General features: G+C 52.7%; 1 protein-coding gene across 5 annotated transcripts in view; it reads right to left on the bottom strand.

Annotated features, from left to right (window-relative positions):
- The window catches only part of Tmem184b (transmembrane protein 184B), a 39,582-nt gene that overhangs the window by 4,327 nt on the left and 8,286 nt on the right, over positions 1-26,969 (bottom strand). For 3 of the 5 annotated variants that reach the window (XM_055603025.1, XM_055603021.1, XM_055603022.1), the window contains exons 2-6: positions 11,297-11,546; positions 9,975-10,140; positions 3,398-3,488; positions 3,169-3,244; positions 32-123 (exon numbers count right to left, since the gene is read on the bottom strand). In XM_055603025.1, coding sequence (XP_055459000.1) covers positions 32-123; positions 3,169-3,244; positions 3,398-3,488; positions 9,975-10,140; positions 11,297-11,488 — 617 coding nt within the window. In that variant the 5' untranslated portion in view covers positions 11,489-11,546. Of the gene's footprint in view, positions 1-31; positions 124-3,168; positions 3,245-3,397; positions 3,489-9,974; positions 10,141-11,296; positions 11,547-17,974; positions 18,078-20,328; positions 20,412-26,969 lie in introns of those variants that run through there. The other 2 variants (XM_055603023.1, XM_055603024.1) reach the window with 2 other exon arrangements.

Below are 26,969 nucleotides of genomic sequence, written 5' to 3' on the forward strand. Positions count from 1 at the left end.
CCACAGATCCCAGAGGAGGACCCCTGCTTACTCAAAGTCCCCGTCCCGGTACTTGCCGAAGGCCTGGAGAATAACGGTGCTGACGGCCATGAGTGGCTTCACCACACAGAACTGTAGGGTGGCCTGTTTGGAAGACAGACAAGGCAGGATAAAGTAGGGGTGTGGGATTTGGCAGCTGGACCTTTGCTGGTTGCTACGGAGGAGGAAAAAGGAACTGTCTTCGGGGGAGGTGCAGTATGTAAGGAGACAAGAGGAGGCTGGGAACTCTAGGACTAGGCTAGGAACTGTAGGGCCCCAGGGACCAGGAGGAGAAGACACCTCAGAGAGCTCAGGTGATGAGGACTCAGGAAGGGGCAGGGTCTAGGCAGATGGAGCAGCTCCGGGCCACCGAGATGGCTCAGGAGGTAAAGGCACTTGTTTGCCAACCCTGCTGACTTAAGTTTGACCCTCAGGACACACAGGGGAAGGAGAGGACCTCCTGCAAGTCACACACACAAGCACACATGCATACATGAATGAGTGAGTACATGAGTGCTCATATAGTTCATACAGAGGCTCGCCCAGGGCAGAGTGTGAACTAGGACAGGGAGTGGGCGCTCTAGTGCAGCAGCGGGGAGGTGGCTGGGGAGAACAGCAGGTCCAGGACCTCGTGCTCTGGGAAAGAGGGCTCCGGTGAGGATATGCCCACACAGGGAGCAAGTAAGGGCAAGGGCCAGGGCTTCCCATCTTCTCACCCTCCCTGTCCGCTTCCTTGCCCACGCTCAGGCCCGGGACAGGGTTTCTATGGAGCCAGGGTCTGAACAGACTGGAGATAGCCTTCAAGAGCAGCAAGTGGGGAGAGGACACCCCTTTAATAGGTGGGAGCCCCAAAAGGTATGTGGGAATTCAGGCCTGGTTGACAATTCGCTGTAGTCACTCAGGCAGTTGTCTGGTCTCTGAGTGGTAGCCATCTGCTTAAATGTTTAATGACCCATGTCCACAGCACAGAGTTGCAAGTATGGGGATGGAAGAGCTGGAGAGCAGTGTCCCCTTGAGGCTAGCTACTCTGTGCACAGTCAGGCTTTTGCAAACTTGCTTAAACGGGGGAGGATGTGCTAAGCCAGCCCTGCTGTTCCTGTAATCCAGCGGGGTATCACCCCCAGACTCCCACTGGCCTAAAAGCCATCATCCTCAGCCAGGAGCCCAAGTGAAGGGGAGGCAGTAGGCACATGAAGCTCTAGCCACATGGCTTGGCCAGTGTGGCTCTGGAAAGGACCAGTGGCTGGAGCAGAAGAGCAGCAGAAGGGAACCCATCTCTACTCCACTGAGGACCTGGCCTGTGGCAGAGCCATGGCAGAGAAACACGTGACAGGGGAGCTGTGTGGTACTATCAGAAAGCCCCACAGAATCCCTGGGCTGCAAATCTCGATCCAGAGGGAGTGAGAGGAAGGGAGAAGGGCAGGGCTTCACACCACAGTGCCCAGTGAGCTGGCAGGGGCTGCTCCCTGTGGGGTACTTTCATCACCTCACTCATGGACAAGGAAACTGAGACACTGAGCTGAACTGGCAGTCTCAGGGACTGGAGACCAAGCCTGCTAGCAGGTCCCGACACTGTTGTCCATGGGTCAGTCTGAGATCTACAGACCAGGTGAGATGTCAAAAACATGTGTCAGTCCCAGGAGTGGGCAGTCCTTTGGGCTGGTGGTTCACTGATCCGAGAATCTCTACTTCCCTCCCTTCCTCTCCCCTTTCCCTGCCTCTGTCCCTTCCCCCTTCCTCCCTCCCGTCTCCTCATAGGCAGTGCTAGGGACAGAACCCAGGACCTCACAGGCTTGAGGCAAGTGCTTTTCCACCACATTGTAGCCGCAGCCCAGGAATTTCCCCTTTTAACAAGGGCTCCAAGAGACTCAGACTCTGGGCTCTGGGCCCGAGGACATCCTGGCCCACCCTGTGGCTCTGGAATGAAGACAGGACTATGTGCCGTGGGCTGGCCTATGGAGCCTTCACATGTTCCTCTCCTCTCACTGACCTCACTGCCATGTCAGGGTACAAAATCGGAGCCTCAGGGCCCACCGGGAGGGGAACCATATGTCCCTAGTGGTGATTGAGGTGAGGCTACTGTGCTCTCTACTCAGAGAGCGAAACTTTGAGGACAATGTAATGATCAAAAGCTGCTATGAGTCACAGCTGGGCCTGGACTGGGTAGCTGAACCATGTAAACAAAGGCTCTGCAAGCCCCACCCTGGACCAGGACCATGTTAACCCCTTCTGGGCCACTCCATGGGAGAGAACCTGATGCTCCCTTAGGGAGGCAGAACTAGTAGCAGAGTCGAAGCCTGGGCATATCCAGTGACATGCTGTTGTGTGGGTAGCCATGCTGTGGGCCCTGAGCCCTTCACAGAGGCTGAAAACAGGATAGCCCTTGGGTGGGCTGCAGTGACCCCAGCAGTGGTGGAGGGGGTGTCATTTCTCTCTTGACCACTTGGTCATGCTGGAGGGACTGTCAGAAGCCCTGCAGAGGCCAAGGACAGTCATGAAGACTGGCACCCTCAGGTGCTAACTCTCTGAAACAGCCAGAGCTGTGCTGAAGGCTTACATCCCCTACCTCATCTGCTCCTTTTAGTCACCCCATTTTAATGATGTAAACATTGCCATCCCCATTTTACAGACAGACAAACAAGCTCAGAGAGGTTAAGTAAATGATCCGAGGTCACACAGTCAGAGAAGCTGGAAGTCCAACTCTAGCCAGGAAGTGGTAGCCAAAGGAATCAGAAGCTATGGCAACGCGACTGGAATGAGGGAGACGGTAGGAACTGCAGTCTGGTCTGCTATGTATCTTTAATGCCTAAACCCGTTGCCCCAGAAACTGGGATGAGTTTTCAAACTGACAGTCTAGAACCCCTGTGTGCTTCCTGGCTCTTGAACACACAGCAAGATTCAGTCCAAATGAACAAGACTCTGACCAGCTTCTCTGGCTCCAGGCTGCCCCTGATACTCCCGGGATGTCCGCTGCCAGCCTCAGCAGATGCTGCTAACACGTTATCTCCAGAATGGCTTGGGGACGGCTGGGGGCCTGAGGACCTCCACAGGTATGGCACAAGACAGCGATTCATGGCCCTTAGGGCTGCAGGTCTGAACCAGAGCCCCCAGCCTGCTCCTCCTGACCTGGGGTTCCCTCGGGGCACTTACCTGTTTGCAGAACCGCAGGAACCCGATGGAGTAGGTCTTTCCCCAGAGGCAGCATGTGCCGTACATACAGCTCGACCTGGGAAAGACAAGTAGAGAGGGCTGGGAGATGGAAACGGCAGGGCCGGGAAGGGCTGCCCTCCACATCAACCAAGCCAGGGGGTGGGGGTGGTCCATGTGGTCCATGTCCACCTGCGAGCCCATGTGCGACTCAGGAAGCCATCATACTCACTCGATGGCCTTTCCTCTGATCTCAGACATGATGGCGCTCTCTCCCCCAAGGTACTCATAGCACAGGCTCAGGAAGTTGTAGATGACAAAGGCTGTGAAGTCCAGAGCAGAGTGTTCAGGTCAGCAGAATGGCCACTCAAAAGAGAATAGCAGGGACAGTAGCGGAGCCGCAGCCACGCTTAGCCCCTGCAGTCTCCCAGTGTCTAACTGTCTTGGGATAATGGGGTAGCATAGAGTTGGGGCAAAGAGCCATGGACCCCTGGACCAGACTGCCCATCTGTGGACCATGCTTCTATTACTTAAGAGCTGTGTGACTCGGGTTTCTCAAGCTCTCTGTGCCTGCCTCCTCATCTGTGACCTGGGAACAAGTGCTTCCTTAGGGCCTGCTGTGGCAAGAACAGTGACCGTATGAGGCCCTGCCGAAGGTTGGGTTCCCAGGACAGTGCTCAGGAAATGGTGTGATGCTCTTTCCAGGCTGTGAACACACGCAGGTAGGAACTGCGTCCTACTCCCAGTACCAAGGCAAAGCCCTGGTACCTGTGCCCACAGCTGGCACTGAAGAAATGAAAGTCAAGGGGACGGATGTGGCACCTAGCCAGAAGTGGCAAGGGCCCAGGGCAGGCCATGGGCCTGCTCTCAGGCTGGCTCTCACAGCACTCTCCCTCTGGCAGGCCAGGAAGACAACCTTTCTCGAGGTGGATCCTCCAGAGAAGCCACAGGGCCCAACACCGCCTCCTCTTACTAAGCAGTCCCTGTGATGCCTTCCTGTGGAGGACCTGAGCTCACACCCTTCCCTTTCTGTGTCACAAGGTGTGTCAGCATGTGCCTGGGCCGCCGGTCAACCATGCCACACCCATCTGTGAGTGAGTTGCTCCGGCCACCGCTGCACTCAGCACAGGACTGTCTACCTGGATGCCAGTGGGCCGCTTTATCCAAAGGTCATCAGTGAGGCAATGATGGGCCTCATCAATTCTCAGAGAAAGGAGACGGGAGACAACCTCCTTAGACATAACTCAGCCGCTCAAATCAGGGCCCCTGACCATCTGAAAAAATCCCCTTCCTAGAAAAATGTAGGCTCACCTAGATCAGATCCAAACATCCAGCAATGGCGTTTACACCAGAGGCCTCCACACCGGCCAGAAACAAGAGAGGCTGACATGTGACCAGGATCGGTGTAACTCAGGCAGCAGGTTGTCACCCTGCCACACACTGAGTTTGGTTCTAGATCTGGTCTCTAGGAAGGCCCTATTCATTCTGAATACCTGCCATAGCCTGTATGCCAGGCCATGTCCTAGGCCCAGGGACACATTAGTGACCACGAGACCCACAGTGCAGAGGGAAGTGATGGTCTCACATACTCCTGCCCTGGACTATTGGGTATCTAGAACTTTCTGCTCCATTCTAGATACCACATGTCAAGTTATAGACAGGAGTATGCCATCAGGGGGAAGGATGAGGATCAAGATGAAGCATGGAAGCTTGTCCACACAGGAGACAGGAGCCTCATGGTCTCAGGCCAGATCCCATGAGAGCATCACTTAACAGAATAAACAAACTTTTCTCCCTCCCTGGTTTTCAGGACAGGGGCTCATCATGTAGCTGAGGCTGGCCCCAAACTGGCAGAGGTCCTTTGACCTTTGTCTCCCAAAAGTGCTGGATTACATGCATGTGCCATCATACCTGACTTAGAAAGAATCTTTCTAATGAGCATCATCGTTAGAGGAGGCTGTGAGCTGCCCATTAGATACAGGTATCAGCAGCAGGCACCCCTTAGCAGAGATGGGGTCCCTCCAGCCCTCGGTGGCAGCTTCTCTAGAAGGTAACCGCCTAGACAGGAGGCTACAGTCCAAGCCACTCCAGCGCACTCAGAGTCTCAGCTGTAGTCCCCACAAACAGCACTCAGCCTGGAAGCTCAGGACTTCAGTGAGAACCTGTTCAGAGGAGTCCTCTAGCTGGCCCTGCAGCTGAGCCCCAGGCCAGGAGCTACACCCCAGCCCATGTACACCACTGGCTATGACCTATTGTACACTAGGTACCGTGCACAGACCTGATGGTCCTTCCTGCATCTGGCTGCTCTTGCCTCTGTCAAAGCTGAGCACCTTCAGCTGGTCTCTGCCCCTGCCACCCAGAAACTGAGTTGATCTGGAAAGACCGAGTTGTCTGGGACATTCCAGATAACTGAGGACATGTCTAGAAAACTGAACTGCCTCCTGTGGACTGTGCTCCTTTCTGCTTGGTACGCTGAGTCTCAGAACATTCCTTCCCACTTTTCAGGGGCACATGGCCAATCACAGTACAATGGACCAATCCTGGTGGACGGGGACCTGCCCCTATGTAAATGTCGCCAGTTCTAAGCTGCTCCAAAACCCTCCTCCCTCCTGGTTCCTCATCTGTGAATCCTGCTTGTCCCTGCTCCGGGCACCCCACATGCTGCTTCTGATCCCTCTCCCATTGGCCCTCTCCCTTTCCTCAGATCCACTGAGCTCTCACACTTCTTGTCTGTGAGTGCCATTACATGTCAGGGTGTGTCCTACTGGCAGCAAACTGGCCTATGGCTCTTTCTTTAATTACACTCGTTTATTTGTGTGGACACACATGTGCCACAGCATGGGTATGGAGATGAGAGGACACCTTGCAGGGGCTGCCTCTCTCCTTTCATCATGTGGATCCTGGGGCGTGAACTCAGGTCATTCACCCTGGCGGCAGGTGTCTTTACCCGCTGAGCTGTCTCGCTGCCCCTGAACACTGTCAGGAAAGATGGTTCCTTTGGGGCCACATGTCAAGATCCAGGGTATCTAAAGTTTGAACTCTGGGGCCAGCTGTGATGTTGTACAGCTGTAATGCTGGTGCAAAGGAGGCTGCGGCGTGAGGCCATGAATTTGAGGCCAACCTGGGCTACACAGCGAGACCTATCTCAAAAACCAGATCTGAACTCTGAGACGGGGTCAGAGACACGGTACATGTTAAGTCCTAAGGAGTCCACACTTCTGTTGGGGAAACAAGGGTTCTTTTCTTCTCCTTCACCAAGCCTGGCACACATCAAATCCTGGCTGCTAAGAACCAGGCAGGAGTCTGCCTCTCAGTCATCGCTATCAGGTAATACTGGGCAAGCTTTTTAGTTCTGCTTTCACAGTGTGCCATGGGCGTGTGACACATGCTCCACCTGCTAATGGGAGGTAAGAGTGTGCTAACGATGCTGAAGAGCCCAGGGTAAACTGTGAACACCGCACAGACATCTGTGACAAAACATACTGGAGGGGGCAGAGGAAGCTGCCTCTCCGCCTCTAGTCACAGAGCCTCCCAGGCTCCTACCTCACCCCAAACGCGATCAGACAGCAAAATGCATATGGCTCATCAGATGAGTGCTGTATGGAGCTGGGGAAAGGTACCTAACATCTCTGAGACTCAGCTCTTGCTTGGTTGCTAACTAAACAATAAAATTTAAATAACTAAATACATAAAAGGAAAGAAAAAACACCAAAAAACAAACCAAAACAACAAACAACAACAAAACCACAACAAGAGACAAGAAAAGATCTCAGGCCCTAAGTCCACCAGGCCTCCAGTGTGGTGATGATTATTCTGTCTTCTATGAGATTTTGGAACTCTGAGGTTGAAAGCAAGCTCTTAACAGCCAAGGAGAATATGCAAGAGCTAGGCAGGATCAGAATCCAGCAGACTTCCCAAAGGCAGCAGCGGGGGCTAATGCCCGTGAGAAGAGGCTTGTGGGATCAGAGGACACTTCCCATCCTGCAGGTGTAGCTCCTTCCCACAGAGCAACCCAAGAGAGACACTTCAGACTTTTCACTGGCATCCCATGCACACGCTTTCTCAGGAGGCTGGTGGAAGACAGCCCCAGCCAACAGCGAGAACAAACCACAAATGAAGGAGAAAAACCAGTGCTAACATACCATTGCCTTAGGGAAAGCGGGCTGGTTACTTAAAAATCCAACCGTCATAGCGTTCAGAGATAAATGAATGACAAGGCCAGAAGCCCGGACAAACCCAAAATTAAGACAAGTCGTTAGTAGCTGTAGCAAAACCCAGGCTTCTACACAGAAAGGACCAGGAAGGACCTGCAAGCACAGCACCCAGGGGTGGGGACGAGAGGACCAATCCAGATGCCTGAGGAGCAGTCACAAAATGCAGCAACAAAAAAAGGAGCCGAGCGTGGGGCAGTGCAAGGCTGCACTGTGGACAATATTTACACATACAAATGCAAACACTAAAGGCACACCCAAAAAAACTGTAGTCCAGGCTCATCTGCAAGGCAGGAAAAAAAGAAGTGTTCGTGAGTGTGCGCGTGTATGCGTGTGTGTGTGTGTGTGTGTGTGTGTGTGTGTGTGTGTGTGCGCGCTTTCTTAGTTTGAACACAGAGGCAGAAGAGATCTGAAAGGAAGTCCAGAAGGGACAGGTGAGCGTGAGGGCCAGGCAGCTGACTCAAGATACTAAAAGCCAGTGTCTTCAGGCAGCCTCAGCTCCAGGGCGGTGCTGTCTGTAGGCTCCCGGGGAGATGACAGGCCAGAGAGAAAAGCGTTGCTAGGGGATGAGTGGCACTTCCTGAGCTGACCCTTCCACTGGCAGTGGGGCTGGCTGCGACAGGTGGGAGGAACAAAGAGGCTTCTGAAGTGGGGGTGCCGCCTGCCATCTGCTGCTACTCTGGGATGCTGAATGAGGACAGACTGGTTGCTCCCCTCGTGTCCCCACCGGTTGCTGGATGTCCTATCTTCGGGGCCCAGCAAAGAAGAAAGCTTCTATTTGCCCCCTGCGCTACCTGGGACACACACACACACACACACACACACACACACACACACACACAAACGCAGATACCTACACAGCAAGCAGCAAGGAACAACCTTTTCCTTCTGAAAATAAAACCAGGTGAGCAGCTGTTCCAGGTGCCCACTGCTGGCACCTGCAGGAAGGGCATCTAGCATCGCCCTCTCCAGCCAGAGGTTTCCCTAGGGATTCTGCTTTCAGGAGTATCGAGCACAGAGGAACACTGAGCATGTCCCATTCTGCCTCTACATCCTCTCCTGGAAGAAACTTACGAGAGCACCAGCCAGGGGGAGGGTGCCTGGGAATCAATGCAGCCCCACAGAAGGGCTGCGCAGGGTTCGTAATTTTTTACTCAAAAATTATGGAGTTGGCTGAAATATAGTTTACAGGAAGCACAGGCCTGGCATGTACGAGCCTCCCATTCCTCCAACACACATATACAAGTGGACTGGATTGGGGATGTATTTTAGTTGGCAGAGTGCTTGCTTAGCATAGAAAGCCCTGGCTTTCATGCCCAGCACCACAAAACCAGGTATGGTAGTATATACCTGTAATCCCAGCACTCAAGAGGCAGAGGCAGGAGGATCTCTGGGATTTCCAGGCCAGCCTGGTCTGCAGAGCAAGTTTGAGAACAGCCAGGGCTCTGTTACACAGAGAAACCTTCTTTCAAGGGGAAAAAAGTAAGAGTTTAAGGCTAGGGGGTTGAGAGATGACTCAGCAGTTAAGAGCACTGGCTGCTCCGGAAGAGCAGCACCTAACACCTTCTTCTGGCCTCCTCAGGTACTACTCAGGTACTATGGTGCACAGACATACATACATGCAAGTAAGCATTCATATCCATAAGGGACAGACGGCTGTGCAAACGATATGAAATGCATACCTTTAATCTCAGAACTCAAGAGGTAGAATTGTGAGTTCCAGGCCAGCACGGAGATATGAAGTGGAACCCTGACACCGCCCCCAAAAAAGTCTGAGGCCAGCCTAGGCTACATGAGATCCTGTCTCGAAGGGGGGAAAAAAGGAGTCAAGTGCTGTCATGTGCCTGGCTCTGCTCTCAGGGCACATGAGTGCAGCTTCCTCTCAGGGCTGTATCCACTGAAGAGGCAGGCAATGCCTTGCAACCATGTATGGACAAGAAGGAGGTGACACTGGGGAAGAAGAGAAGAAACAGGATAAAGGTCAGGCCCACACAGGGCCACACAAGGCTAGAAAATCAGACCATGGCAGCTCCCAACACCAGGAAACTACCTGCTGCTCAGCGGGGGTGGAGGCTGATGGGTCTCCTGAAGAGGGTGTGACGGAGGCAAGAGGATTAAGGGAGGATACGAAGGAGCTAAGGAGAAGGCTCTAGTCCTTCCCTTTGAGACACAGCAGAGTACCACATGGACGAGTGGAGGTTGTAGGCCTGGCAACCCCTGTGTAAACCCTCCCACCAAACCTAGGGTTTCTATCCATGGAGGGACCATTTAGAAGTTGTCAACCCAGCTAGAGAAGCCGTAACTGAGAAATAAATGAGCCAGAGGTGGGGCTCCTGCCTCTGGGCACCTGGGAGGGTGTCCCGGGGTTCCCCATACCAAAGCATGTCTGTAAGGGGACCCTTGGGTTATCCATTCATTAGGGACAGATGGACAGCCAGGTGGGGAAGAGGAATCCAGATCAAACAGAGGCTCCAGGGAGGAACTGAGGAACGATGTCCCTGTCCCCCAGATTCTAGAAATGAATGAGAGGGTGCACCTCCTTTGCTCTTGAGGCCCCAGCTCCCCAGGCCTCCCTCAAGCCCCACTGTGTGTCCTCACCCTCATAGCAGTCACGGATGGTGCTGAAGTACACATAGTACTGGTCGTTGGTGAAGAAGAGAAGGCTGAGCCAGGAGTCGAAGGCATAGATGGGCACGATGAAGAGGATTCGTACAATGTGGCGCTGCTCGTTGGGGCGGCTGTAGCAGCGCAGGTGCATGTAGATCTGGGCGAAGGGCACCAGTCAGTCAAGCCCTACTGCTGCCTCCCCCGCCTCCCTCCTGCCTATCCGCCTGCTCCCTCCTGCCTGCTCTGTGGGAGTAGAACGGCCCCTTCCTTGTTTGATGGCCTGATGCAAGTTTACACACCCTAAGCCTCAGTCCTGCTCCGTAAAAGTAGATGATAAAACTTCCATCGTGGGAGTCAAATGGAAGGTGTGGCCGTTATCTACAGGCCACCTTCAGCTACAGGGGACAGTAAGGCCACAGTGTGGTTGAAGTTGTGTCCTCCATGTGTCCTCTTGTCCCTTCTGCCTTCCCAAAGCCAAGTTCCCAGGGTCTCACAGTGGCAGCACTGAGGGAACTGAAGGGCCAATTAGGGTCACCTGGCTACGGCCCCTCTGCCTCGTCTCTTAACAGATGCTTGAGAGGGTGGGACAGACAGAAGCCTCACTCCGAAGGACACAGACACATTTCCAGGCTGTGGGCCTTGGCAGTGTGCTCATGCCGTGCCTGGTTCCTCAGTCTGCTGAACCAAGGCAGCACTGCAATGTCCCCTGGGAGGCAGGAGAGGCAGTGCAACTCTGAGGAAGCAGAGCCAAGAGCGCAGCCCCAGTGCCTGGTCTCAATTCTCATGACATCACTCCTGGCCTGGCCCAGCCCTAGCTGAGGAAAAGGACAAAATATTCCCATCCGCCGTGAGCCAATCTCCTTGGACATTCATAGATCTACAAGAGACTGAGATGTGGCTGGTGAGAAGCCTAAGTAGACTCACCAAACCTCCCTCTTGACCTCCCCAGAGGCCATGAGTACAGGAGACTAGACTGCCCTCCCTGATCTGCTACCCCCATAGAGCAACCAGCTCCTCAGCCACCTCCCTCAGGCTCTCAAGTCTCTCCATTGAAAGGCACGGCCAACAGCTACTGATCGAGGCAGATACACATCTGTGTGTCTCGTCAGGTTCCTGATGCTCTGGCTGCTGCAGGGGGGAAGATGACTCCAGACCACCCGCTCGCAGCTGAGCTGGGGTGTGGGAGAGAAATCCCGGGAAGCAGAGCTTACACTGCTGTCGCCTGGCTTGCCTAAAGCATGCTTTGCTTGACTGGCAACCACACTTTGTTAGACTGGGACACTTAGGAAGGTTACCCCTTCGCTCCCAGGTACCTGGTGGCAGGTGATGAGGAGAGCTGTCCACACAAAGAAGCCGGAGATGGCCTGGGCGGCGGGGGTCATCAGGAACATAGGCTGCTCCATGGCTGTGGGACTGCCCTCGGGGGTGGCAGAGACGCTAGGTGAGGCTGCTGCGGTGGTGGGTGCTGCTGGGTCGGGGGCCAGCGCAGCCCCCCTCACTGTCATGGTTCCCAGCAGCAGCACGCTCCCTGAGAGAATGCCTTGGAATGAATGATGGGCTGGCCTAGGGAAGAAATCGGAGTGAGTAGAAGCGTTAGAAACACTCTTCCGGGTCTGTACCACTGGCCCCTGCCATGTTCTGCCCTCGCCCTGGCTTCTCTAGGCCAGTACACAGAGTCCTTGTGCTGTTCTGAGACCTTAGTCACATCAGGACCTTTGTTTGCCAAAAGTCCCCAACATTCCCTAGAAAGTTAGGAGACCAAAACATGGCTGGGAACGCAGGGGTACAGAAGAGCACTGCTCTTCAGCTGTCAAGAACAGCTTGGCCCACCTGCTACCCTGGCAGTCCCCAAGTTCTGCTGCGGCAAGCTGGAGCCCGAACAGTCTCCTCTCACTCTCCTTTAGAGGACAGTGTTGCTACGTATAGGCCAGGCAGGCCTTGAGCTCACAATCCTCCTGCCTCAGGCTCCCAGTGTTGGGATTACAGATGTGCACCACCCTGATGTGGTAAATTGTTTTCGTTGTTGTTTGGTTTTGGGAAACAGGGTTTCTTAGTGTAGCCTCAAGTATCCAGGAACTCACTCCATAGACCAGGCTGGCCTCGAAGTCACAGAGATCCACCTGCTTCTGCCTTCTTAATGCTGGGATTAAAGGCGTGTACCACTACTATCTCGCTTGGCAAAATTGTTTTACTGCTATGGGCATCTACCTGAAGGGCCTAGTTTTTGAGATTTCTCTCTGAATTCCCTAATGGCTACCAGCCAGCCATCCTGTGGGCCCAGCTGTGCTATCTTGGAGATTTTATGGCTCTTCCCAATTTGTGCACCTCTAAACTATTGAATCCAGGACTTCACATATGCCAGACAAGCACTCTACCACTGATTTGTACACCAGTCCCTAAGAATTACCTTCTAACTCAGCCTAGGAATCCTCTTTCCTAAAACCCAGCCCAGACACTCCCCCAAACGGACACAGCAACCCATTTCACATGCCCTTACTAGTCTCTAGGGAACACATGGTCTGCATTCTCTCCATGTATTTGTCTTCCTGCCTATTCGGAGGTTCTTTCAGTACCCTATTTCGGTGTCTGAATCCCCAGCACCAACCCCAGCACCCAGGCCATTTGTAATGCTCAACTTCACTACCGCCTTTCAAGCCCTATTTCAAGAGCATGTGAGTGAGGTGCCCCCCACACAAGGAACAAGGCCGAACTAAGGGAATGGACATCAAGGAACTTTCCAGTGGGAAAGCGAAGTGGGGGGGCGGATGGTGCCTCTGTGGAAGCAAAGCCTTTCTAGATAGAGAGCTGGGATCCCATCGACATGAAGAAGGAACCTCCACGTGGCCCAGAAGAGCTGCTGTCAGGTACCTACCGGATGTTTACCAATAGGAGCAAGGCTGGGCCAGAGGCCGGAGTTACTTTCAAAGAGCAAAGCTTTCTAGGATCATGGGAATGTGTTCTTGGGAGTGTGATGCTTCAGACTGACTGCCACAGTGACAGCACTAGGAGGCGGGGTCTTTGGGGGTGATTAGGTCTGGAGGGTGGAATCCTCATAAAGGGGATTAGTACCCTGGTGTGAGACCCCTTTCCTTTTCTGCAACTTGGAGACAAAGAAGAGTTGCCTATGAGCAAGAAATGGGTCCCACTGGACGGCGTGCTCAGTGCCTAGATCCCAACTGCCTAGCCTCTAGAACTGGGAGGAACAGGCCAGTGTCCCAGGTTCTGCTGCAGCAGCTGGAGAGGAGTCCAACCACCCCTCTACCCCAGCGTCGGAGCCCTGAGAGCCTTATCCTCTTCAGTGCTGCCACCTACTGACAACAGTGACTGCCACCCAGCCATCAGGTGACCCGGAAGACCAACCGCCCAAACCACCGACTCTGGCCATGAACCCCCCCCTCCCCCCGCACCAGTGCAGCACAGCTGAGAGGGTAAGTGGAGAGACTGGGCACTTCCTATAGACTCTGGAGAAGAGGCTGGCCTGAAACGTAGATCCTGGCTTCATCACTGGCCGAGAGGACCAACTTCACAGTCCCTTCCCAACTGGGACCTGGCTAGAGCCCCTTACATTGCTCTTCTCTTTCATATAAACAATCCCTAACCCACCAACCAAAAGACAGATTCAAGACTCAAAAACGGAGAAAGCACCTAAATTGGGAAACTCAAAAAATGGAGAAGGTGTCTATATATAAAGACTGGCGGCAAGTTCTGGAAAAAAAAAAAAAAGACGCCGTGACAGCCTAATAATAGCTGCTGTAAGGCACGGCTGCCAAGTTGAAAGCCAGCGCCTGAGACATTTCTGTAGAAAGGTTTGCACTGTGAAGTAACGTCTTTGCCTGTCACCCTAGATTAAAAGAATAAACATGGGGGTGAGCAAGCAAGAACAAATACCCCTAAATCTCTAGCATTTCCCCCAAATATTATCTCATGTTTGTTTTCTTTCCCCTGGTGGCAACTTTGAAGTGACATTACCTACATTTTGGAACTAGAAAAAGATGTGGAACGTGGCTTACAGTTTCCTGCCAAATGATTGGAAGGTTTCTAGAACATTCTCTCAGGCAACAGTTAAAGCAATGCCCTCACTCACAGACACTGGTCCCTGGCCCCCTGGAAAGGCTGGTGTAGACCCAAGACCCACAAGGAGGCTGCCGACCACATCTGCAACCCAGCCTACATCACACTAAGCTCTTCAAACTGTTTGTTCACAGTGTGTATAGGAGAGGAGGGATGCTGGGTCCCACTGTTCCACACCTATGACAGACAGAAGTCTCCTGGGAGGACGCACTCGCCGGCCTAGATCCCAGAACAAACAGAGCACCGGCTTGGCTTGGCTTAGCACCGGAGCTTCAGCGAAGCAAGAGTGGCTGTGGCTGGGGTAACCGCAGCTGGTACAGACCCCTCTGGTCCACATGGTCTCTGTGGTTTCCCATGTTCCTCAAGATGAGGGGAGACATACAAGACAAGGCTCAGAATTCCAACTGCTCTAGCAGGTTCCCTTCTTCTTGGGGAGGGGTCCTCTGTGTACAGGTGTGCTTGCATGTGCATGCAGTTGTTTTTGAGGCAGGGTCTCTCATTGGCTTGGGGCTTTCCAACCCAGCTACCTCTTCTCTTTGTTTTCTACATGGGTTCTGGGATCCAACTCCAAAGCTCGCTCTTGTGTGGTTGACACCTTGACCACGAGCCATCTCCCCAGCCCATGGTTCCCACTCTTGGTTGGGCAGCTGTCAACATTCTGCCAGGGCTGCGGTAGAGGACTGCAGGGGTACAGGGCCTCCTCCAGGGCTTGGGAAGACCCAGCTTTGACCTTGAGGAACTCACAGCTCACACTCCTGCACCACTGCACAGTGCGAGATGCGGAGGTCGCATCCCGCCACGCTGCTGAGAGGTGACAGCCTGGAGGTCAGTGTGGCCACGAGTCTGATGGGCAAGGACTTACCAGCAGCATCTAAACACAGAAGAGTCTAAAGGCACCGCAGCCAACTTCAAGCTCTGAAGACGCTGCATGGGATTCCCACCAGGAGAGAATTCTTGATCTACAGTATTTCAGGGCAACTATGTAAGTGACAGGGGTTTCAGTTTAGAGAAACCCCAAAGATAAACAGGCTTACAGTTAAAAGTGGCCATCGTAGGACTGGCAAGTTGCTCGCGTAAAGGCACTTGCTGCCAAGCCTGATGACCTCAGTTCAACCCCTGGAACTAACGTGGAGGTGGAAATTGTCCTCTGATCACTCCCCACATCACTCACTCACTCACTCTCACACACACACACACATACACACACGCTCATACACCCACACACACTCACACACGCACTAATAATAGCAATTATGACAGTAAGTAAAATGGCATTTTAAGTGGATTCGGGCATAACCATGAGAACTCTGACGAGGACAGGACAGGCAGACTGCAGGGATCAACAACTCACTTACAAGGCCTCCAGGGGAGCAACTGCCAAAATAATTAGCAGGCCTGATAATGGCGGAGAAAGCAGGAGCTGTAAAGAGGGCCTCTTGCAGGACACACTGAAGGCCGCCTAGCCTCTGCTGGTCTAGGTCGGCTAGTGGTGAACACGACACGCCGTGTCCAACTGTTCACGACCACCAATTAGTCTGTTTCTGCTTCAGCCTTTCCTCCTGTCACTCGATGTGGATTTCTGTTCAGATAAATGCTGATTGCATCATTTCAGGCTAAACCTCAAATAAGTGCTTTTTTGGTGGTGGTGGTGCTGGCAGGGTCTCCCCAGGTATCCCTGGCTGGCCTGGAACTCAAAGAGAGCCACCTGTCACTACTTCCCGAGCACTGGGACCAAAGGTGTGTGCCACCAGGCCTGGCCCTAAATAAATGCTTTTTTATGTGAGAAAATTTTAATGTAAAATGGATTGTGGGTTTTTTTTTTTTTTTTTTAATTTGCTCTGTGACAGGGTGTTAACACGTGGTGCAGGCTAGCCTTGGAGGAGCAGCAATCCTCCCCTGCCTCAGCCTTTCTAGTGCTGGGACTACAGGCATTACCCACCGTGTTCACTTAGACCTTGGGGTTTAGTTGATTTTAGATTTTAATTTTTTTAATGTAAGAGTTGTATGAATATTTTGCCTGCGTGTATATATGGGTACCACATGTGTACCTGGTGCCCCTGGAGGTCAGAAGAAGGCATCAGATCCCCTGAACTAGAATTACAGATGGTTGTGAGCTGCCGTATGGATGCTGGTTCTCTGCAAGAGCCGTGGACGCTCTAACTGCTGAGCCATCTCTCCAGCCTCAGACTGGGCTTTTAACACAAAGTGTAAAACTATAAAAGACACCAGGTGTGGTGGCACATACCTTTAATGCAGCACTCAGGAAGCAGAGGCAGGCAGAATTCTAAGTTTGAGGCCAGCCTGGTCTACAGAGAGAGTTCCAATCATTCGGAGCTACACAGTAAGACCTCCTCTCAAAAGACAGGGAGGGGGAAGAGGAAGAGGGGAGAGAGAGAGGAGAGAGTAGTGCACATACAATTATGGGTTGTTATGTTAATTGAGGTGGGAAGGCCTGCCCACTGTGGGTGACACCATTCCCTAGACAGGGAATCCTGAATGGTCTGACAGTGGAGAAAGCAAGCTGGACACAAGCACACATGTACTGGCTTCTGACTGAAATGTTGAGCAGCTGCTTCAAGCCCCTGATGCCTCGGCCTCTTCACCCTGATGGACTATAACCAGGAACTGTAAGCTACAATAAGCTCTTTCTCCTTTAAAAAGCCTGAGAATAGCCCATATATGAAGACTGAATCAACTACTACATCCAGACCTCAGACTACTCAGCATTAAAAACGAGAGAGTCGGCCTGGTGGTGGTGGTGGTGGTGGTGGTTGTAAACATGTTTAAATCCCGGAGCTTGGGAGGCAGAAGCAGGTGGATCTCTTGAGTTTGAGGCCAGCCTGGTCTACAAAGTGTGTTCTAGGACAGCCAGGACTACAGAAAACAGGCCAAAACTCTGTCTTAAAAAACAAAAAACACAACACTAGGTACAAGAAGCCCTCTGCGTTGGCCAGGACTATTCAGGAGACTACTAAAACATTCAGCCTATTATTATTACCCCTGCTTACACTCCAGAGGTGGAAGTTAAACTCCTATTGCTGAAGACACCATGCACTTCAGACACAGGGCCCAGTGGTCCTGAGCTGCAAATGGCCTGAATGTCTGTCTCCTTAAGGACTAACATCCACGGTATCTGAAGGCCTTATTACACAAGCTTTCAAAAGAGGGAGGCAACCAACAACAGTCCTACCCAGCTATGTCGCTCATGAACAACAACCAGCATGACAATATAACCCTAAGGATATGGTAATGGCACGAACAGTGTGGCCGCTACCAACAGCGTGCTAACTGAACAAGACCTGCTCAAGAGAGAAATCATGCCTGGTACTGGAAACCTAGCCAAACGAAGGAATTTAAAAGGTAAAGTATCAATGCACGCCCCACTGGGTTGGCCTGAGGGCATTATGCTTACTCAAAGCAGCCAATCAGAAACGATGAGTCCATTTATGGAATATTTTCAACATGACAAGGCTATGAAGGTGGAGCTGAGGTGAGCGGTCAGCAGAGACCAGGGACAATGAGAAAGTGTTGGGCAAGCAGGTTCTTTCTAGTGACGAGACAGCTGCCGTCTTGACAGTAGTGATGGGCCCACAAATCCACATGAGATAAAGCACACAGAACTACAGACACAGGCACTCCTTCAGGCAACCACACAGGACTAAGTCTATAGCCTGATTCCCATCGTGCTGTGGCTCCCCTGAACTACTCTGATGCAGCTACAGCCAAGGAGGATGTCACCAATGGTGGCACCATTTACACCAGGCCTGTAACTTCCTGCGGGTCTTCATTTGTTTCAAATAGAGGGTTCGTTTTTGTATTTTGGTCTGGTTTTTTGATTTTAGATTTTATTTTATTTTATTTTATTTTGTTTTATGAGTATGAGTATTCTGCCTGTATATGTGTTCTGTGCACAAGAGTACCTGGCATCCTTGGAGGCCACAAGATGGTGTCGGATCCCCTGGAAGTAGAGTTACAGATGGTTGTAGGCCACCGTGGGGGTGCTGGGAACTGAACCTAGGCCTTCTGTAAGATAAACAAGTGTTCTTAACTGCTGAGCAATCTCTCTAGCCCAAAACAGACTTTTTAAAAATCTAGCATGTAGAGATGCCTCTTAGTATACTATATGAGTAAATAGATAGATAGATAGATAGATAGATAGATAGATAGATAGATAGATAGATAGATAGATAAATAAATAACATGGTGCTATATCCCCGCCCTATGCCCACTGCCCAAGGTTGGCCTTAAGTTCCTGTGTTCACAGGATCCTCCTCGGGTAGGGTGAAGCTCAGTTGGTAGCGCGCTTGCCTAGCACACCTGAAGCCCTGGATGCAGCTCTCAGCATTGCACAGAAGTGAGCATGGCGGTCCGCAATGGTAATGCATGGGGAACAGGGGAAAGGGCGCAGGGCTCAAGGTCATCCCTGATACAGATCAGGTTCAAGGCCAGACTGGGCTACACAAGTCTCTGTCTCAAAAAGGAAAATAATAATAATAAAAAAAAAATTCCTCCTGCCCCAGCCTCCCAGAGCCAGAGCTCAATACCTCTTTTAAAGTGAAAAGAGAAAGCTGAGTAAGATCATATAGGTAACTGCTGAGAGCCACTGTGGGGGAGGGAGAGAGGGTCTGTGGCGGGTAAGGAATTTTCCATTAAGAAACACTCAGAAGACCAAACATCAACCCCCCCCCCACCCGAAGTTAAAAGCAGACTGAGGAGGTGCCCAAGGGAGAGACTGTCTCCCACTCAGAAAGGCAATCTGAGTGGCCAAACCGAATAGGGAAACTGAGGTTAGACTGTGCTAGGTGCTCTGTCTTAAGCACTGAAAGAAAGGAGCAAACTGTCCCTCGGGTGGACATTAGTTCTACACTGCTTGTAGGAGGCGAGCTTCCCAGAGCTGCCTTCACAGTGTCCTCAGGCACATCACTGTGACACCCCTTCACAGGACAGAGCTGTTGTCTGAGAGGCCCAATGGTATCACCGTTAAGAAACCGCAAGCATGGGAGGCTCTGTGCAGGGCTTTCTAACCAAAAATAGTGTATCTGGTAACAATTAAAAAAAAAAGTTCTCAAACCTGGACTCCTAAGATACTATAAAATAGAATTTTCTGCTGATTTAAAAAAAAAAACCTCCCAGCGAATCTGAGTGTATTTTGTACGCTTGTGTTAGAGACTCTGAAGCAAATGCCTTCTGTTTGGTTTATAAAAACATCTGACTGACAGGAAATGGAAGTGTACCAGCTAAATTCTGACAGCTCCTTTGCACCGTCAGTAGCTGAGATGGAACAGGGAGTAGCCTGATTTGAGAGGAGCCACAGGAAGAAGCAGCAGCCAGTGCTGCTGCAGCAGGGCAGGGAGCTTTGTCAGGGAAGGCAGCCACAAAAACCAGGCAGGGACCCGGAAGGCAGGGCTGGGCCTTCCAGATGCTCCCTCCACAGCGCTGAAGCTCGCCTGCCCAACAAGCCAGCCTAGGAAGCCAGAGAGCATGTGCCGTCATCAATGTCATCTTCGGCTTGTCCTCTGACCTCTCTGTGGAATGGGTCTTACAGATACAGGGTCCCCGGAAGGGTAAGTTGAATAGATGCTCGTCAGTACATCAAAACCCAAGTATAGGAGGCGCATGCTCTTTATTTATCTGTGGATGTGTGCTGTTTACGTGTGCCCCCGTGTGTACATGTGCAGAGGCCAGAGGAGTGTGTCAAGTGTCCTCTATTGCTCTGCCTTATTCTCCCGGGACAGGCCCCTCACTGAACACGGAGCTCACTATTTTCTGGCTAGATGGACAGCAAGCCCTAACAGTCCTAACCCACTTGCACTGGGGTTACCGGCAAGCGTGGCCACATCTAGCTTTTTACATGGGTGCTGGGGAGACAGACACGGGTCCTCATGACTACAACAGAAAGGGCTCTACCCACTGAGCCATCTTACAACCCAAGTCTGTTTGTTTGTTATGTTGTAGCCGTTTTTCGACCTGGTCTCCCTGTGTAGCCTTGACTGGCCTGAAACTCAGAGATCTACCTGCTTCGGCCTCTCGAGGGCCAGGATTAAAAGTGTGGCAAGGCTGGGGGTTCTGTTGCTGATAGAAGCGTGTAATCAGTACTACAGCGAGCCAACGCTGCTGACACTGTCATCTTTCTGAGGTCTCTCCTTTATCTCCCGGCACAGTCTCTTAGCCCTCTCAGTCCCTGGCTGCAGATCACACAGAAAGTAAAGCCACGCCCTTGCCTGATCCTCCCAGTGGCCCACCTGCCAGTGCGAGCCCACCACCCACCACTCACCCGCCAGCGGCAACCCTGAGGAGGCCAGGCCTCAAGCTGGCACTGCTCCAGTCGGGTGGTAGAGCCGGAATCTGTGCCGTCACCTGGGCTGGGCCTGAACAAGTGAGCAGGCTCTTATCTTGGGAGCAGAGCAAAGGTGCGTACTGTCCTGTTGCCATGGCCTTTGAGCCAACGAGCTTAGCAACCAGAACTGCACACGCTTTCAAAAGGATGTAGGTAGGCCTGGTAACGAGGCTCAGTGGTTAGAATGGTAGCTTAGTGTGCATGGCACCCTAGCTCCATCCCCAGGACCCTACAAACCAGATGTGATGGCTCACTTCTGTGATCCCAGCACTAGGGAGGTGGAGGTAGAAGGCTTGAAAGTTTTTAAGACTAGTGTTGGCTACAGAGTGAGCTGAGGCCAGCCTGGGGTGTATGAGGCTGTTCCGACAAAATTGAATACATAAGTAAATAAATATAGCATTGCATATGGTCTGAGATTCACGAAGGGGGCTAGGCAACCCCCCGAAACCTCCCATGCACAGCACGCCCATGGAGAAAAATGCAGCTCACCCGCCTAGTAAAACCTTCTAGAGGTTATAATTAGTCTCACATCAATTCAGGTCAGATTTTTGCTGCGAAATGAGTCTGCTGCTGACTGAGGAGGAGCCTCTGGGGTTTCTGTGAGATCTGGAGTCTACCATGGTGGAGAAGGGGCATGGCTGGGGAGGCCCTAGAGCACAGGGACTCACTTCTCCACCTGTGATGCCCCTCTAAGCCTCAAATCCACTCAGCATTGTCATGAGGGTGCTCTGGTCTTGACTGCCCAGTGACCACCGTGCCTGGCCTCCTTCCCAGCCTCCTGTCTGAGCAGCAGCAGCAGAAGCCCTGTCGCCTGCATGTGAGCACGCGCCTAGGGTCCAAGTGCTTCTCCTCGGCCCTGGTCCTCATGGTTATGAGACTGCTACCTCTCACCTGGCCATAAAGAGCACCACTGCCCCCAGGCCGGGCCCATTTCAGCACAATCTGACTCGCTGTGCTCAGTGCTAAGGCCAATACTCCTGTCTCCCATGTTCTCCAGCCCCATGAAACCAGGCATGCAGTAGGAACATAGGAAAAGGCAATTGTGTTAGCAACTGAGCAATGGGGAGCCTGGCCTTGGAGCCACCCAGCCCGCTCTGTGGACTCTGTCCTGGACCCTCCCCACTGCTGACATTCTACAGCTTGGCTTGAGCACCTGGGTGTATGGCTGGCGGGAGGGTGTGGAAAGGGCAGAGGGAAGCTGAAGCGCATCCACTGTCCTCCAGCTTGCAAAGGCCACACCAAGGAGAGCAAGGACTCTTCCAGCCGCTGGCGCGGTAAAGGCAGGTCTGTGGTTACAGTGCCTTCACCAGCTGTAACACTCAAGCAAGGGGCTACTGACATTTAGAGTAAGGAAGTTCCCCAGTTAGGGCACTGACTGAAGGTAGGCTCACTCCTGCCTTCTCCGTGACAACACTGCAACCTTCTGGAGGTCAAAGTTCATGTCTTAGGGCACCTGCTTTGGGGACTGGAGTGTTCTGCCATTCTCATTAACAAGCTCTGTCCATCCCCAGCTGCCTGCACATGGCCACCTTCTGTCTTATCCATGGGTGAGTCTTTACTGCTGTGGTCTTTTCTTCCACAGCCTTTTTGACTATGATGCTATTTGGTCACTTACCACCTGCCTGGAGTGAGAGGAGCTCCAGGAGAGCAGGGCGCATGGCCCCGAGGGCTGGCTGACAGTGAGGGGGTGGAGGCTAGACTGTATCAGCTGAACACTTACTTGGGGACAGGAGACACAGCATGGAAAATAATGTGAGGCAAGCCTGTGCCCTCTTGATGTTTGAGCAGGCTTGTGCCAAGACTGCCTCACACAGGGGCAGTGCAGGGCATTGGACAGGCTGCATGTGTCGCTCTGGAGCTCCCAAAACCCTCTGGCCACATGTGAAGTGGATCTTATCTGGTCAGAGCACCCAAACAGATGAGGGTCTTGGGCAGAGCCCCTGTGGGACCACCATGACACAAGGGCCCTGGGCCTATGGCTAATGGGAAAGAAGGAAGCAAGCTGAGCCAAACCTAGCTCAGAACATAAGGAGTAACCAATACAATATCCCCTCCACCTTACACCAGAGGGCTAAGGGAGCTGAATCCCACCCAGAAGAGGCTTGAGAGCACAGAATCAGAGGGGAGCAGGAAGGAGGATCCAGAATAAAATTCAGCCAGGCCCTGGTCAGTGAATTATGCCAAACTCAGAGACCCACTCAGTAAACTTCCTCTCCCCCAATACCACCCACATATGCAGCGTCCTCTGGGAAAAGACAGGGACGCTGGTCCCTGTGTGGGGACGCCCTCCACACACTGCCCCACCATGCTGCCTGACCCTCCCTCTTCAACCTTGAGCCCTGAAGCCACGTCACTTACACCTGACTGCAAGCTCTGCCCCTCCAGCTGTGTGTCAGAGGCAAATTATGCAACCTCTCCCTGCTTGGCACGAAGAGCACATGGACACACCCAAGTCAGAGGCACTTCGAGGAAAAAACAAGGCTCAAGCACCACAAGCTGCTGCCATTACTATTATTGGTCTCTCTGCCACCACATCCTCCTGTCCCAGAGGGGTGGGGGTAGGGGGGGTGCCACAGTCTCTGAGCCCAGGCTGGTCCTGTCTCCGGTCACTGATTTTCTTTAAATCTGTGTATGTGCAGGTGCATGTGTTTGCGTATGTATACTCTGTATGACGTGTGTGTGCTCTATGTGGAGCATATCTGAGGTATGTATGGCGTGTCTATGGTGCATGTGTGGTACATGTTTGCATGTGTGCGTGTGGTAGGTTAATATGGTGTATGCATGTTTGGTGTGTGTAGTTATGTATGTGCGTGGTATACATGTGTGGTGTGGTGTGTGTGTGTGTCTGTCTGTGTGTGCCTGTGTGTGCATTACACACGTGCAAGCAGAGACCAGGAGGGTGCCAGGTATTCCTTCGAGGAAAGGTCTCTCTCGGAACCTAGAGTTCATGTGTTTGGGCTAGGGTGGGCAGCCAGCAAGCCCCAGCAATCCTCCTGGCTCAGACCCCCACCTCCCCACCGCCCCAGCCCTGGGCTGACGAGCACACGAGAGACCACAGCCAGGTCCTCACGGTTGTGCATGCAGGAAGCACTCTTACCCACCTAGCCCTCCTTCCAGCTTCACCCCAACTTTCCCCTTTTGGGGGGGAAAAGGTCTCACTATAGCCCAAGCTATAGAACTTAGGGTGATCCCTCTGCCTCGGCCTGAGTGTTGGGTTTATAAGCATGAGCCACAACACCCAGCCAGACTTTTGTTCATTCATTTCAGATCTGAACCCTTCTAAGCTGTAGCCATGGGGAGCCTGCTCAGGCAGCTGCCGCCCACGGGCCAGGCCCACAGGCCAGGCTGCAGCGGCAACAGGTGACCAGGAGCTTCTCTGGACTCTGAATACACCCAGAGAGGAGCTTTACTCTTGTTTGTCTTATCCCCTGGAGGAATCACCATTTTTACCCACCTCCCTCCCCTTCCCAAAGGGGCTCACTTGAATGCTGCATCTGGGCTCCTGAGCCTGTGGCCTGGGAATGAGGAGCCCCCTGTGTCTCCAGGGCTGCTCAGCTTGATCAACCTCCAGTGGCTGCCTTTGGAGGGAAGCTGACCCACATCAGAGACAGACAAGAGCCCACAGCCTGGCCCTTCTCCAGAGGGGATTAGAGAATGGTGGCTGGCCGGCAGCTGCCAGCTTTGCCTGGCGAGCCTTCTGAAAAAGGTCACATGCCTCACGACAGGCCAGGGGTCCGCTTCTCTCACAATTCTATTCCCATCAAGACACACCACTGCGCAGGCTCCATGTGCCCCTTCTCCTAAGCCCACGTCCCCACCAAAGTCTGAAGCGGGAGGAAAATTTATCTGACCTGGGCCTGGTTGCTGCTTGGAGGGCAGCACCAGAGGAATCTAAGTCCTGCCACAGGGGATTACTTAATTCTGCCTTGAATTCAATGTTTTTGCTATGCCCTTCTTTGGGGGTTTTGTTGTTGTTTTGTTTACTTTTTAAAGATGAATTTGACTGTATGTATATGAATGTTTGCATGCATGTTATATCTGTGTATCACATGCATGCCTAGTGCATGCGGTGAGAGGAGGTGAGAGGAGGGAAATGGCTCCCCTGGAACTGGAGTTAGGATGGTTGTGAGCCACCATGTGGATGCTAGAAAAGGGTCCTCTGCAAGATCAACAAGTCCCTTAACCACTGAGCCATCTCTCCAGCCCTAAATTCAGTGGGGTCGTTTCTTGGTTTTGTTTGTTGGTTTCTCTAAGACAGGGTCTATAACTGACCTGCAACTCTCTATGGCAGACAAGGCAGGCCTGTCTCCGATCTTCCTGCTTCTGCCTCCAGAGGGCTGGGATTAAAGGTATGCACCATGACCGTGCCCAGTAAATCAGCATTTTTGTTTTTAGAGCGCACCAGGCTGAATTCTGGCCACTCAGTTCTCTTCCACACTGAGAACAAAGACATCAAGGTGCAGCCTCTAGGACTGAGCTCTGGAGCTTCTCCAAAATGTCGGCTAGCTAAGATCCCCTCTAGCACTGAGCGCATGGCTGCAGAGTCCTGAACCTCAACATTCCCACTGCCTTGCGGGAGCAGGCCGCCTAAACAAAGACTGCTGCAGGTGCCTTTCCCTGGGACCTCAGCGCAAGCCTCAGTCCAGGCTCAGTGGGTGGCAAACCTCAACCAATAAACTCCATTCACAAATACTAGCCGCAGGCAGCCCACCCCAGTGCACCCACCCACAACGGAGGAAGCAAAGGGCTCAAGGCAAGATGCCTGTCTACACAGGAAGGGCTGCGCAGTGTCACATTCAGCCAGTGGACACCTCCACGGCAATGGAAAAGAACAAAGGACGGCTGGGCAAAGCTGACACATGGAGTGGGGAAGCCAGGGACCAGAGAGACCTGCACGGCCATGCGCCTGATGCTCCAACCAGGCAGAGCGAGTACTAGGTGCTGAGTTGTGAGCAGTCCTTACTTGGGAGGCCCAGGGAAGAAAGTCCCAAGTGAAGCAGCAGGGAAAAGAGGTGGCTGTGGGAAGGGCAGAGGGCAGTGCGGAGCAGACACTTGTGGAACTGGTACCTGGCGCTGCTGTGGGGGGAAGGGCAGCAGCCAAGGAGCTGGGTGAGCACGGGCATGGAGGCAGGGCACCAGGGACACCAACAATGCAAAAACTAGCTCATGGGGGTGGCTCGGGGGCCACCACAGAGGGGTCTGGGACACCCAGGGCTTTAGCTGCCCACGGGGGGGCGGGGGAAGCCCAGAAGGTTTCAGAGAAAGTGAGCTGACCGCAGCAGGGATTTAAAGTGACAAAGCCAGCCAACAGCAGTGGGAAGCTGGAGGTCCTATTTACTCAGGAACCCCCACACCCTGCTCAGACCCTTTTGTGAAAACTAGATGTGTTATTTTCACTAGATGAGGTCAGAGGCCCAAGTTCATAGGCTGGCTGCCTATGAACAGGTGGCCTGGCCTGGCCTCCCTACACTGGGCAAGGGTTAAGTTTGGTCAAAGCATGTTTGATTTTTCTGCAAAGGATATAACATTCACATGTTGCAGCCAAGCTGGTTGGGGAGCCCTTGCTCCTTGTAGGTGGAAGAGGGCACGCAGGGCATTCAGCAAGCAATGGCCAGCACCAGCACACCCCACCCCGGAGGCAACATGGTCCCCAGCTTCTTGTGGCTACCCAGAGACCCCCCTGTACACAGGAACACTTCCTTCATTTCATAGAGGGGCTTCTGGACACAGTGTCCTCCACCTGCTGCTTTCATCCAGTGGTTTAGCTACTGTGACAGCCCCTGAACCCTCTGCTGCCTCTGCTGTGACTGCACAGCAGTCCGTGGTTGCACAGGCCGAAATCTGTGTCTCCCTGTAAAGAGACACTGAGGCTGAGTCCAATCTTTGGCTATTTCAAAAGCAGCAGCAATGCCCGGCCATGTAAACCCATCTCTCTGCTTATACGGTAAATAGCACTTCTGTAGGCTGATCCCTCATGCAGCTCCCGGTGGTTCAGAAATGTACATTTCAGACACGTGACACAGAGGTGAAGTACACTGCAGTTGTTCACCTAGGACACGAGTCTCGGTGTTGGGAATCACACTCGAGGTGGGGAAGAGGGTAAATGGTAGAGAAATGCTGAGTTTTCAACACCCAGGGCTCTGTATGAGGAGATGGGACTGGACCTAGATTAGACCCAACTTGCTCAATGCTCTTCCCACGAACTTGCTCTCCTCACACATATAAGGAGACTCGGGCATGGGGATGTAGCTCAGTGGCAGAGCCCTGGCCTAGCAATGCATAGGCTCTGGGGTCTGTCCCCAGCACTGCCAAAAGGGAAGGATAGAAAGACTAGACCCAGACTGTCAGCTCCCAGCTCCAGCTCTGATGCCCTGATGAGCACAAATGGGTCACCAAGACAGCCAGCTAGAACTGATGTCCCTGAAAGAAGGTGCAGTATAGAGGGGTAAAGAAGAGTGACACAGAGAACCTAGGGTCACTAGCTTCCAGTCTAGCCTTCCCGAGTGAGAGAAACACACCTCTCACCCCACCTCGTGCCAAAGCTGTGGGGACATCGAAGTCACGCAAACACTCACACT

The sequence above is a fragment of the Psammomys obesus genome, unplaced genomic scaffold (genome assembly GCF_907164565.1).
Source record: "Psammomys obesus unplaced genomic scaffold, mPsaObe1.curated_primary_1811, whole genome shotgun sequence".
Taxonomy (NCBI): domain Eukaryota; kingdom Metazoa; phylum Chordata; class Mammalia; order Rodentia; family Muridae; genus Psammomys; species Psammomys obesus.